The sequence below is a fragment of the Prionailurus bengalensis genome, chromosome A2 (genome assembly GCF_016509475.1).
Source record: "Prionailurus bengalensis isolate Pbe53 chromosome A2, Fcat_Pben_1.1_paternal_pri, whole genome shotgun sequence".
Lineage (NCBI taxonomy): Eukaryota > Metazoa > Chordata > Mammalia > Carnivora > Felidae > Prionailurus > Prionailurus bengalensis.
In genome coordinates, this window is record NC_057348.1 from 12,400,395 (window position 1) to 12,414,857 (window position 14,463).

General features: G+C 48.6%; 1 protein-coding gene and 1 long non-coding RNA gene across 15 annotated transcripts in view; one reads left to right on the plus strand and one right to left on the minus strand.

The window, feature by feature from the left end:
• Nucleotides 1-14,463, minus strand: part of EPS15L1 (epidermal growth factor receptor pathway substrate 15 like 1) — a 98,198-nt gene that overhangs the window by 72,276 nt on the left and 11,459 nt on the right. For 11 of the 14 annotated variants that reach the window (XM_043590293.1, XM_043590284.1, XM_043590282.1 and 8 more), the window contains exons 2-3: nt 578-619; nt 289-378 (exon numbers count right to left, since the gene is read on the minus strand). In XM_043590293.1, coding sequence (XP_043446228.1) covers nt 289-378; nt 578-619 — 132 coding nt within the window. The other 3 variants (XM_043590285.1, XM_043590286.1, XM_043590291.1) reach the window with 3 other exon arrangements.
• On the plus strand, nt 1,591-3,578 carry LOC122488674. The gene is made up of 2 exons (XR_006298663.1): nt 1,591-1,966; nt 2,622-3,578. It is a non-coding gene; the product is annotated as an uncharacterized LOC122488674 (long non-coding RNA).

The window sequence follows — 14,463 nt, forward strand, 5'->3', positions numbered from 1 at the left end:
CAACGGGCACACAGCTGGCCGGTGGCAGGGCCTGGAGAACACTCAAGTCCACTCGGCTCCAAAGCCAGAATCAATCCACCAGCTGTCAGGGTCTGCAAAGCACTCAGGCCTCCCGTCCGCTCCCTGAGTGACAAGTGGGCTAACCCACCAGTTACAGCCTGAGAGGCCCGCCGTGCCCAGCCCACTCCCCAGGAGGCACATCCCCTTGGAAGAGGGGTCTGGCCTTCGCCTGCCGGGAGAATCCCGAGGGCGGCCTCAGGAGAGAAGTCACTACTGGTCTTCACGTACCTTCCCGAGGATAATGTCTGAGAGCCCGGACTTCTTCAGAAAAAGTGCAGCTTCACTCGCCCCAACGCGCCCTGTGTATGCCGGGTCTACCTGGAATGGGGGCGCGACTGGTGAGACGAGGCTGCAGTAACCAGAACAGCAGACAAAGCAGCACATGGCCCACTGGCTACTGGCCGATAACGTGGAGGACAGAGAGGGACCCAAGGCCATGCCGGGCTTCCATTCAGGACTGTGCCTACTGAGACATGCCCTTGCTAATTCGATCCCCAAAGACACCCGTGAAACTTACCTGCTTGTAATAAGATTCGTATAAGGGATTTCCAGTGGGAATCTGTAAACGAAACCACAGACACTGGTCAGAAGTGGGCACGTCCCGCCTTCAAAAAAAAGTGCCATCCCCTCAAACAAAGTGTCACTGCTAAAATGTAAATAGTGAAAATCAAAACGTACGCACTTTAAACGTCCTCTCCACACAGACCGCAGCTTGTTTTTAGACACAGATCTCATACTTACCCAGTTTGGGAAGTGGAAACGCTACCACTCTTTCACAAGTTCTAATTCCTAACCAACAACTTGGCACTCAGGAAGCAGCAGCAGCTGAACTGACTTCCACTCACCAAAGGAGGGGATTTCAATGTGTCCAGGGGCTCAGAGGATCCTCTGAGACTGTTCTCTGGTTCCGGAATCAGAACAGGAGTTTCTGCATATCATCACGTGTCACCAGACACGCAAGCTTCAGACTGGTTTCCCCGCCCCAGACCTGGTCTCCACCCATCCCGTCCTCCACCAGCCAAGAGATGCACACTGACTGGCCCCCACTGGGAGACAGCTGGCCAGTGGCCACTCCTACTGTGGCAGGCAGGAAGTACGAAGTCCTCAGCTCAGCACAGAAGACATTCCACATTCCAGCCATCAGATCCCAAGACGTCACTATTTAGAGAAGGTAACCACCCAGTCGACAGTCATGTGGCTCCCCGATGTGGCTCACTGAGGCCACGTCTGGATCTGGCCTGGTGGACGGCCAAGCCCTCACACTTTGCACCGCGCGTCTGTGGCCTCTCTTCCCGACCCCGGCGAGCCATCCCCCAGGGGAGGTGTCAGCCAGGGAAGAAATTAGGCAGCCACTAAAATGTCAGCTCCAGGGGCACCCGCATGGCTCCGTCAGTTAAGCGTCCGACTTCAGCTCAGGTCATGATCTCTGCGGTCCAAGGGTCCGAATTCAGCATCAAGCTCTGTGCTGACAGCTTAGAGCCTGGAGCCTGTTCCAGATTCTGTGTGTGTGTGTGTGTGTGTGTGTGTGTGTGTGCGCGCGCGCGCGTGTGTCTCCCCCTCTCTGTGCACCTCCCCCGCTTGCATTCTCTTTCTCTCAAAAAGTAAACATTAAAAACAATTACAAATAATGCCGAGATTACAGTCAGCTCCTCTAGAGGATCCCAACACCTCTGAGTGTATGAAGAGGTGAAAGTACAGAGAACACCACCAAGACAGGATGGAAATAGAAGGAAAAGAGCATGAAGGTCTGAAGGGGGAGAGAGGAAAGTCAAAACAGAAAGAAAGGGAGAAATCCTGAAAAAGCAGGGAAAACCAAACGCAGACCAATGTAAAAAGGAAGGCTGGGGAAGAAGGAGCCATGGCTTGAGAAAGAAAAGGAGACAACACCAGCGAGAAGGATCAAGAGGTAAGCACATGGGGGGCGCCTGGGTGGCTCAGTCGGTTAAGTGTTCGACTTCAGCCCAGGTCACGATCTCACAGGTCGTGGGTTTGAGCCCCGCGTCTGACTCTGCGCTGACAGCTCAGAGCCTGGAGCCTGCTTCCGATTCTGTGTCTCCCTCTCTCTCTGCCCCTCCCCTGCTCATGCTCTGTCTCTGTCTGTATCAAAAATAAATAAAAACATTAAAAAAAAAAAAAAAAGAGGTAAGCACATGGCCTCAGCCGCTCCCCGGCTGGCTGCTTCCTCCTGCTTGGTGCACTTGCCCCACACTGTCACTGGGGGAGTCTGTCACCCTCAGCTCCCAGGAGCCTTAGACGGCAGTGCCCGCCATCACACCCCGTGTGACCTCCTGGGTTTAAACCTCTGGCGTCCTTCCAAAGCACATCACATCTCCTCAGAGGAGGTAAGGCCAGCAGAGGAAGCAAAGTCAGGCAGGCTGTTTGTCAAGGGGACAGTGGCCGGGTCCTGACAACACATCCCGTGCCGGTGGTTCACGGGAAGGGAATGCACAGGCCCCAGGGACCTCCACCTTGATGGCAAAGATCCCCTTCCCACCAATAATCAGAGAGTCTGAAATGCATTGCCAGTGGGATTTTTTTTTTTTTTTTTTTTTTTTTTTAAGATCTCACGGCAGGCAAGAAAGAAGTTTCCAAGCTGCTATAATTCCAGGACAAAAGTTACGGTATTGGGGGCATACAGAGTCAACGACTGCCTCAAACTTCCCAAATGCTTCTGTGCTACTGGATCCACAATCAAGAAAAACAAGACCCTGAAAAGCCTCTGCAGCACCAGACCCAAAGCTCCAACCGTCTGTGCTAAGGGCTCACCCCCCAGGCATTCTATGGCCAGGTTTTAATCCCACATGATCCACAGGTGACGGAAAAACCACTGGAGAAGCCTCGACTATTCCTCTCTTTGGAAGTCGATTTAGTGAAGCTGGGACAAAGACCGCAATTAGAGGTTTTGGTTTGATTACTCACACTTCAGCTACTGCGAAAGCCGAAGAGGAGAAAGAAGGGACACCACCAGATCTAATTGGTACTTGCTCTCACCACACTGCCTCAGCCCGGGGACGGGTGGAGTCAGGTCTGCAAGCTGCCCGATGCGCCACTGAAGACACCTGCTGCTAGCCAACACCATGAACCTCCCGAAGACAGGCAGTCTATGTGGCCAGCTCCTGGGCAAGACCTCCGTCACAACCAGCTCGCAGCGTCACAACTAGCAGGCGCAGGCAGCGGCTCCCAGAGGGAGTGTTGCAGCTGCTGGGGCAGGGCGCGCTGAGAGTGGACACCTGCACTGTTTGCTTTTGTTTGACCCCCAGACAAAGCCTGGGGCACACACAGAAAGGGGGGACGGGGCTTTCAGTGTAAGAGGCTGCGGAGAGCTGGGCGAGGTCTTAGAAAATGGAAGTAGGACAGAGCCGGCCTGGGACGGCAATCTCCTTCACCAACTCACTCTGCTAAGGGGCCAGCTTCAACTTACAGTGACTGAATCATTGATGAGGTTCAGTCAAAAGTTTGATTTTGACCTTTCAGTTGCTTGTCGTATCTTAAAATACACAGAGGCAACATGAAAAGTTCCTGTGGCCTCTTTGCTCTCTCCTCCAGCCTAGATGCACTTTACAAGCGGGGATGGCAGGGAGGGGAGCGTAGCAAGGAGTTCGCACCCTTCTGTGGGGTGGGCTTTAAAACACCACAGTTCATGTGAGCACGTGCAGTTTTAAGGCTGGGGAAACGCAGCTCGAGATGAAGGAAGGACACAGCAGAACCACTTTGGAGGGGAAATCTTCCGAAGATCGGGGTTCCAGCCACTCCTAAATCTCCCAGGATTGAATTCACCCAGTTCGGATCCCCACTTTTGTCCACAGGCAGGACCCTTCCTAAATCCTTATGCCTGGAACCCGGAGAATTCCCACTCTTCCAGGAAAGGATGTGCTCTCGCGCAAAACAAAGCAAACAATCGCCAGCCTTGCTCATTTCAAAATGGCATTCTTTAAAGGAAACTAGTTTTTGTTTTAGGACTTTTAAGTTTTCTTTTTTTTTAATTTATTTTTGAGAGAGACAGAGAGCACACAAGCAGAGGAAGGACGGAGGGGGGGAGGAGAGAGAGAGACAGTGAGAGAGAATGAGAGAGAGAGAGAGAATCCCAAGCAGGCTCTGCACTGTCAGCATAGAGCCTGACGCGGGGCTTGAACTCACAAACCGTGAGACCATGACCTGAGCCGAAATCAAGAGTCAGATGCTAAGCCAACTGACCACTCAGGCGCCTCTGTTTTGGAACTTTTAAAAAAAGGTTTAATTTCTTGCACTAACAAATAGGGGATCACATTTATGAAGCACTCACTGTTTTCCATCCAGTACCTCATTTAATCCTCCAACCACACTACAGCACAGGTACCCAATGTACAGGTGCTAAGACTGAGGTTACCTTGCCCAGGGTCACAGAGCCAATGAGTGACAGAGCCAGAGGAACACCCAGGTCACGTGGCCCTAACCTATTCTGCATGCTGCAAAAATAGCCCAGGCAGCTGGGCACTCGGGAACAGCACAGCCTCCCAAGCATGGTAGCCTGGGAAAATGCAGACTCATGATTATATGACTGTGCATTTTATTCCAGTGAAGAGGTCAGACTGCAAGACTCAACTCGAGTACATAAACTGACTTGAAAACCAGCACAGCCTGTCATTGATTTCCCCAAGAAAGCCAAGACCCCATAATGGCTGTATCTATCTACCTGTCTTTCTTTCTCTTTCTTTCTTTGTTTCTTTCTCTTTCTTCTTTCTTTCCTTCTTTCTTTCTTTTTTTACTGTCACATATCTTCTTTTTTTAAGTTCCAGTGTAGTTAGCACACGTGTTTTGTTAGTTTCAGGTGTACAATATAGTGATTCAACAGTTCTATATACTACTCAGTGCTCATCAAGATAACTGTACTCTTTAAATTTTTTTTAATGTTTATTTCTTTTTGAGCGAGACAGAGCATGAGCAGAGGAGGGGCAGAGAGAGAAGGAGACACAGAATCGGAAGCAGGCTCTAGGCTCTGAGCTGTCAGCACAGAGCCCAATGCAGGGCTTGAACTCATGAGCTGCAAGATCATGACCTGAGCTGAAGTGGGATGCTTAACTGACTGAGCCACCCAAGCGCCCCAAGATAACTGTGTTCTTTACTCCCCATCGCCTGTTTCCCCCATCCCCCAACCTACCTCCCCTCTGGTAACCAACTGTTTGTTCTCTATAGTTAAGAGTCTTTTGGGGGGCACCTGGGTGGCTCAGTCTGTTAAGTGTCTGACTCTTGATTTCGGCTCAGGTCATGATGTCACAGTCATGAGACGGAACCCCATGTTGAGTTCCACACTGGGCATGGAGCCTGCTTAAGATTCTCTCCCTCTGCCTCTCTCCTCTGCTCGCACTCTCTCTCTTAAAAAAAAAAAAAAAAAAAAAAAAAAAGGTTGGGCATCTGGGTGGCTCAGTCGGTTAAGCCTCCAACTCTTGACTTCGGTTCAGGTCATAATCACACAATTCATGAGTTCGAGCCCCACGCTGGGCTCTGCCCTGACGGTGTGGAACCTGCTTGAGATTCTCTCTCTCCCTCTCTGCCCCTCCTCACTTGTGTGAACACTCTCTTTCTCTGAAAATAAATAAATAAAAGTTTAAAAATAAATAATTAAAAAAAATTTTTTTAACGTTTATTTATTTTTGAGACAGAGAGAGACAGAGCATGAACAGGGCAGGGTCAGAGAGAGGGAGACACAGAATCTGAAATAGGCTCCAGGCTCTGAGCTGTCAGCACAGAGCCCGACGCGGGGCTCGAACTCACAGACCGCGAGATCATGACCTGAGCCGAAGTCGGCTGCTTAACCTGCTGAGCCACCCAGGCGCCCCTAAAAATAAATAATTTTTAAAAAAATTAAAATCTCTTTTGATTTGTCTCTCCATTGTTCATTTGTTTTGTTTCTTAAATTTCACATATGAGTGAGATCATATGGTATTTGTCTTTCTCTAGCTGACTTATTTCACTTAGCATAATATACTCTAGCTTCACCCACATCATTGCAAATGGCAAGATTCCATTCTTTCTTATGGCTGAATAACATATGCCACATCTTCTTTATCCATCCGTCTATCAATGGACACTTGGGCTGCTCCTTCCATAGTTTGGCTATTGTAAATAATGCTGCAATAAACATAAGGGTGCATATATCCCTTCAAATTAGTGTTTTTGTACTCTTTGGATAGACACCCAGTAGGATAGTTCTATTTTAAATTTTTTGAGGAATTTCCATCCTGTTTTCCACAGTGGCTGCACCAGTTTGCATTCCCATCAATAGTGCACAAGGGTTCCCCTTTCTCCACATCTTTGCCAACATTTATTGTCTCTTGGGTTTTTGATTTTAGCCATTCTGACAGATGGGAGGTGATAGCTTGTTATGGTTTTGATCTGTATTTCCCTGATGATGAGTTATTTTGGAAGAACAAATATTGTTAAAACGTCTATACCACCCAAAGCAACTCTATAGATTTAAATTAATAGAATTAAATCTATAGATTTAAATGCAATCCCTATCAAAATACCAACAGCACTTTTCACAGAACTAGAATAAAAAATCCTAAAATTTCTATGGAACCACAAAAGACCCTGAATAGCCAAAGCAATCTTGAAAAAAGAAAAACAAAGCTGGAGGTGTCATAATTCTAGACTTCAAGTTATATTACAGAACTATACTAATCAAAACAGTATGGTACTGCTTAGATAGATCAATGGAAACAGAATAGAAAGCCCAGAAATTAATCTCTGACAAAGCAGGAAAGACTATGCAATGGGAAAAAGACAGTATCTTCACAGAAGGTGCTGGGGAAACTGAACAGCAACATGCAAAAGAATGAAATTAGACCACTTTCTTACACCATACACAAAAAATAAACTCTAAATGGATTAAGGACCTAAATGTGAGACCTGAAACCATAAAGATCCTAGGAGAGAACACAGGCAGTAATCTCCCCAACACTAGTCATAGCAACATCCTTCTGGATAGGCCTCTTGAGGCAAGGGAAACAAAAGCAAAAATAAACTATTGGGACAAGGTCAAAATAAAAGTCCTCTGCATGGCAAAGGAAACAAACTACAAAACTAAAGACAACCTACTAATGGGAGGAAATATTTGCAAATGGCATATCCAATAAAGGGTTAGTATCCAAAATATAAAAAGAACTGATACAACTCAACACCAAAAACAAAAAAACAAAAAAACAAACAAAAAACCCAAATAATCTAATTAAAAATGGGCGGAAAACATGAACAGACATTTCCCTAAAGACATCCAGATGGCCAAAGCGCATGAAAAGATGCTCAATGTCACTCACCATCAGGGAAATGCAAATGGTCGTGTTTTTCAACCCAGTTGCCAAGTTTTGCAGGAATGAGGCATGTAACACTAAAAGACATCCCGTTCTGAGTTTCTACTTGGAAAACCAGAAGCCGATACAAAAATGCAGCCCAGTACTCACTTAATAATCCTGGCATTTCTGTCTTCCACTTGGCATTAGCTGCCCTCCCTGCTTACAAAGCCATCATCTTGGCTGTGTGCACAGTCATATTCTGCAGCTGAGGAAAGTGGGATTTAGCTCAGCAGCATTCAAAAAACATCAGAAAACACTGGGGCATCCCTAACTGCCCAGCAACGACCAGTTCTCTCCAACGGCACCATCGCGGGGGGGAGGGGGGGGGTCTAAACCCCAGGTAAGGTAAGCATTGCTGGCAGAAGGAGAACACTGAGGTGAGAAAGAGCTTTTTATAAGTCACAAGGAATGAGCAAAGTCAAAGACAAAGGTGACTCAGAAAGAAAAGATGTGGCAAAGTTGAGGGAAATGTTCAATTTCGGTATTACAAAAGAGAGTGACGCGCCAGCGCCTGCTATCAGCTTGGCGGGGTCAGAGAGAGGTTGCTGGGCAGAGCTAGCAAAGAGGGAGCAAGCATCTTGGGCCCTGCCGGTGGGAAGATGGCCAAGTGGCTTTTCTGGAGGGTAGTGCCACCCCACACACCCCTGATAGGCAGGTTTTAACTTGATTCCTACCAAACCCCAGCAAGATTTTCTGGTAGATAAAAAGAAGGTTATTCTAAAATGTATGGAGACAGGCAAGGGAACCAAAACAGCTAAACAATTCTGAAAAAGAAAAAGAAAGTGGGAGGAACCAGTCTACCTGATTTCAAGACTCACTATGAGGCTGCAGTAATGGAGGCGGCATGGCAGCGATGGAGGGGTAGACACACAGGGCCAGGGAACAGAGCCCAGAGCCCAGAAAGAGACACAGGTGTGCCCAACCAAGTCCTGACAAAGGTGCAGAGCCATTTAGGAAAAGGAAAGAGGCCTGTTCCACATATGGTGCGGAAGCAACCAGACATCCAGTGGACATCCAATGGAAGAAAAAGAGCCTTGGGGCACCTGGGTGGCTCAGTTGGTGAAGTGTCCAACTCTTGGTTTCACCTCAGGTCATGATCTCACGGTTTTGTGAGTTCGAGCCCTGTGTCGGGCTCTGTGCTGGCACCACAGAGCCTGCTTGGGATTCTCTCTCTCTCTCCCTCTCTCTCTGCCCCTCCCCTACTCGCACTGTTTCTGCCTCTCTCAAAATAAACTTAAAAAACGAAAAGAGAAGGAAAGAAAAAGAAAGGAAAAGAAAAGGAGCCTCAACAGAATCTCACACTAGATTTCTGCAAAAATTAACTCCAAATGGATCACAGGCTTAAACGGAAAACTATAACACTTTTGGGCAAAAACATAGGAGAAAATATTCAGGATCAAGGGCTGGGCAAAGAGTTCTTAGACTTGATACCAACAGCCTGACTCATAAAGGAAAAATTGATAAAGTTAGACCTGATCAAAATTAAAAATGGTTGCTCTGTGAAAGACCCTGGTAAGAGGAGGATAAGCCAAGCCACAGAAATATTTGCAAATCACAGATCTGACAAAGGATTAGTACCCAGCATATATAAAGAGCTCTCAAAATTCAGCAGCAAAAAAGCAAACAATCAAATGAGAACACAGGCACGAGACATTTCACCAAGAGAATGCACAGATGTCAAGTAAGGCCACAAAAAGATGGTCAGCATATGTTGGTCATTAGAGAAAATGCAAATCAGAACCACTTGCAGATGCCACCACACACCTATCAGAATGGCCAAAAGAACAGTGACCCCAGTGAGCACGCAGAGAAACTGGACCACTTCCACGTTGCCGGTAGGATGGTAAAAAGGTACAGCTACTCTGGAAAACAGTTTAGCAGTTTCTTTGTTTTTAATTAATTTATTTTTTACTTTACTTGGCATATGGTGCAGTAATGATTTCAGGAGTAGAATCCAGTGATTCATCCCCTGTGTGACACCAAGTGAGTGCTCATCCCAACAAGTGTCCTCCCTAATGCCCCTTGCCCATGTAACCCAACCCCCCCACCCACAACCCCTCCAGCAACCCTCCATTTGTTCTCTACATGTAAGAGTCTCTTATGTTTTGTCCCCCTCCCTGTTTTTATATTATTTTTGCTTCCCTTCCCTTCTGTTCATCTGTTTTGTATCTTAAATTCCTCATGAGTGAAGTCATATGATATTTGTCTTTCTCTAATTTTGCTTAGCAAATACCCTCTAGTTCCATCCATGTTGTTGCAAATGGCAAGACTTCATTCTTTTTGGTTGCCGAGTTAATACTCCATTGTATGTATGGAGTGTGTATTAACACACACACACACACACACACACACACACACACACGCACACACACACCACATCTTCTTTACCATTCATCTGTCGATGGACATTTGGAGTTTAGCAGTTTCTTAGAAAGAATTAAACCTGCAACTGTCATGAGACCCAGCAGCTGTCCTGGGCATTCATCCAGAGAAATGAAGACTTAGGCTCACATAACACCCTGGACTCAAATGTTCAGTGCAGCTTTATTCATCATCGCCCCAAACTGGAAACACACTAGACATCCTTCAATGAGTTAAGCGAACCGTGACCCCCCCCATGGAATACTACCTGCCAATGAAAAATGCCAACAAATGAACTACTGATACACACAACAACCTGGAAAACTCTCTCCAGAGGATTATACTAAGTAAAAAAGGCCAATCTCCAAAGGTTACATGCTACATGATTCCGTTATACAACATTATTAAGATGCTGAAATTATGGAAATGAACAGATCAGTGGTTACCAGGGGTTAAGGAAGTAAGGGGAGTGGCTAAAAAGGACCAAGAGGAGGGATCCTTGTGCAAGATGGAGCCCATCTGCATCTGACCCCAACAATGTCAAAGTCTTGGTTGTGATAGTGTACTACAGATTTGCAAAATGTTACCACTGCAGGAAACTGAGTGAAGGATACACAGGGCCACCCTGCATTATTTTTCCAAACTGCATGTAAATCTACAATTATCCCAAAATAAATTTTTTTTTTTTAATTTTTTCAACGTTTGTTTATTTTTAAGACAGAGAGACACAGCATGAACGGGGGAGGGGCAGAGAGAGAGGGAGACACAGAATCGGAAACAGGCTCCAGGCTCTGAGCCATCAGCGCAGAGCCCGACGCGGGGCTCGAACTCACGGACCGCGAGATCGTGACCTGGCTGAAGTCGGACGCTCAACCGACTGCGCCACCCAGGCGCCCCCCAAAATAAATTTTTAAAAGAGAGTGAGAGAGACAGGAGGCCTCACAACCAAATAACAAGGTCACCTTTTCAGACAATCAGGGAAATTTGAATAGGGACTGCATATCAGTCGGGTAATACTAAGGAATAATTAAATGTGTAAGGTGTTGGGGCTCGGTCAATTAAGCGTCCAACTCTTGATTTTGGCTCAGATCATGATCTCATGGTCATGATCACATCGGGCTCCGTGTGCTTGAGATTCTCTCTCCCTCTCTCTCTGCCCCTCTCCCACTCATCCATGCATGCACTCTCTCCCTCTCCCTCAAAATAAGCTTTAAAAATGAATGAATGAATGAATGAATGAATAAATAAATAAACAAATACATAGATAAAATGGTGTTGATAGGGCACCATGGTCATGTAAAGACAAATGGTCTTACTGTTAGAGATGCATATTGAAACGTGATTTCTGAGATTTAAAATAAAAACCTCAGAAATAAAAATGTATATGGCAGAGGAGGTCAAGGGACGGTAGACAAGTGCAGAGAGATTTGAAAAAATGACATTTGTTGTAAACGGGTGGTGAGAAATGGGAGTTCATCAAACTCTTCCCTCTACTTCGAGTGTGTGTAAAATTTTACAGAAAGACCGACATTTGATATGTTTCTGCTTTGGCAAGGATCCTAATGGTACAAGCGGCTTCACGTTTTAAGTATGATGAACAAAGAGTAGCTTTATCACCAGCACTGTCATACTTTTGTCAAAAAATAAAAACTAGCACTTCTTTAACACACACACACACACTCTTCCACTACTGCAAGCTCTCCCCTTGGGAGGTCTACCCTGAGGAAGTGATTAACTATGCAGGAGGTGGGGAAAGGCAAGAGGGACGTATCAGTTCACCCGCTTGAGGGCAAGAACTGCAGGTGACAGCAAAGGTTGAAAACAGGTTAGAAGAATACACCATAAAGCAGTAAAAACAGCAAGGGCAGAGGGGCGCCCGGGTGGCTCCGTCAGTTAAGCGTCCGACTTCGGCTCAGGTCATGATCTCGTGATTTGTGAGTTCGAGCCCCACGTCGGGCTCTGTGCTGACAGCTCGGAGCCTGGAGCCTGTTTCGGATTCTGTGTCTCCCTCTCTCTCTGCCCCTCCCCTGTTCATGCTCTGTCTCTCTGTCTCAAAAAAAAATAAACGTTAAAAAAAAAAAAAAAAAAAACACATCAAGGGCAGAACCCTTATGCGTGGGCTATGATCGTCAGGTATTTGCAAAGGGAGGGTCCAAGCCAGCACACATGGTCACGGCCTGGCTACAAGCGCACAGCGATCATATATGCACACGGACCTGAATGTGGCAGGACGGAAGCCACAGGCTAAGAGATGTGGTTGCCCCCTGTGGCTCTGAGTTTGCCAGCGTTCTACATCAGTGCACCCTGCTTCACTGCTTTTGTGAGTAAGACAGAAAAGGGAAAGAGACACATTCAAGGAGAAGAGGGGTCTGAAGCTACGTGATTCTCCCTGGGGACCCTAATGACCGCCATGACGAAAGAAAGATGAGCTGAAGGTGTGTGTACCTGCCATTCGGCACAGGGTACGGCACCTCCACCCAGCCCGCTAGGAACTCAAGGCCTGCGGTGGGGACGGGAAGCCGGGGGGGGGGGGGGGGGGGGTAAGGGCTGCAGTCCCCAACCACAAGGAGAACCAAAGAGCAAGAGAACCATGCCTGAAAGTTTGGACACACAGTAAAGCATCAAGGCGACCAACACAGCCAGAGGGAGTTCAGGGCCAGAACTACCTGGAGACTCAAGGCGTAAACGCTTCAGCACTGCTGGGAGCCCACTGCTCTTGCCCCATCTACCAGAAATGGAAGTAAAAGAGAAACCGAGGTCACCCGAGGCAACCTTCCCGCCCTGACATGCCACCCTGTGCAGGAGGCAGGACCTACGCTGAGTCCCAAAGGTCTCCACCCACACCTCTTGGCCCCGCACTCCCAGCACCAGGGGAAGCAGACCCACACAGAGGTCAACAGTGCCACCAGACAGATGCGGACTCAAGTCCTACCTCACCACTAGCGTGCTGTGCAACCCTGGGGAAGGTGAGCAGCCTCTCTGTGCCTCAGTTTCTTCGTTTGGAAAATAAGGATAAGCATTCCCACCACCAGAGACTGACCTGGGGTGAGCTCTCCTCCAGTGCTGGCTGTTTATAGTTCTGTGCTCTCCCTTGTCCTCTCCTTCCACCGTCTCCCATGCGAAAATGTATCCCATCCCCGTAAATGTTCCCTCAGCCCAGTTCTACCTCAAGCTACTGACCGCCCCTTTCCCAGAAGACTTCCTGAAAGAGTGGTCTGCCCTTGGACTTATAAATTCATTCATTCACTCAATCAACAAACCAAAGGTTAAATTCACACTATCAGGAGGAATCAAGCATACAAAAGGGTGTGAGACACAGCTCTAGGGCTCAAGATGGGGAGACACGCAGACAAAGTGAGCCCGTGACTGCAGCACAAGGTGCCATGGGACATGAGGGGATGGCGGGATGCACAGCCGAAGCCTCCGGAGCCTGAGCGAGGGGTCAGCGATGGGCAAGGTGGGCTCTAGGACAGAGGGGGCCGCCAGGGACCTGGGCTCATTCAGCACGGTTTCAGCCAGCCACAAGAGTGGACACAGTGAGGTAACAGGGGGTGTGCCCGCCCTGCTGAAAAGCCCGGAACGTGATCCCCAAGGCGACCTGAGCAGATGTGCACACGAGCCAGTGAACTGAATATGCACTTAGCTACGCAGAGTGGGTGACAGGGGAGCACCCACAGGAAGCAACCAGGGAGAGACTTGGGCAGGCCTCCAGGATGATGAGGCCAAGGAATGCAGCCACTCACGGCACACAAACACGGACAACATGAGCCATTCACCTTCACACGTTTCTCTGGGATGTCCCTATGGGCCATCGAGGTGGAAACCTCTGCCATTTCTACAGAATGCCTCGTGGAGCTCCTAGACTGGAGGGGAATGTCATTACACGCGACAACACACACTGAGGGCCATTAAGGGCTGGGAGGAAAAGACGGGGATAGCAGGGGCACTCGGCAGCCCAGACACGCACCTGCGAGGGCAGGAAGACCAGCCCTGCTCCAGCTGAGCCTGCCCGAAGGGATGCAAGGCAACAGGCAGGCCAAGGACACCGGCAACACAGACAGAAGGAGGCACCACTGGCGGGAAAACACCAAGGGAGGAGGGTCCTGAGGGGATCGGGGGACGGGCGTGTGGGGAGCAGTAGGAGGGTTGAGTGCAGCCACAGAGGGCAGGTGGATGGCCCTGGAAAGGGTCAGGCAATGAGAGCCCCCGGGACCTTGCCTGGGCAGCCGAGGTGGAGCAGGGAGCAGATTCGAGCTCATTCTCCCCAAAGTGCCGTTTAAAATGAAAAGTGGCCCTGGCCTCCCCAGAGCCCTCCCTGGATATGGCTCCTCCTAGCAACCCAGAGAACAGCCCCCATCCGTTCTGTCCTTCCTTCCTCTGTATGATGGAGCAGGCCCTGAACAGACTCACAGGGGCGACAGCTCAGCAGTAAGGGCCCCACACAGCAGAGCACCTACCACCTTCCTCGAGAACGCCCACTTTCCACAAGGCTCCCAGCTTTCCCCAAGGGGCCCTGAATCTTCCTGAAATTCCTTTCCTAGATCAGACACCCTGGGCCATCTTCTGAGCCCTGGCCCGATATTTGGCCATCCCCCAAGAGAGCCCACTGCCCGGGACTCAGGGCTCCCCAAGGCGGATGGGGTCAGCAGCTCTCCATGCCCCTCCCCTCCACTCTGCGGATGGCATCATCAGCTTCCTGGCACCACTGCTC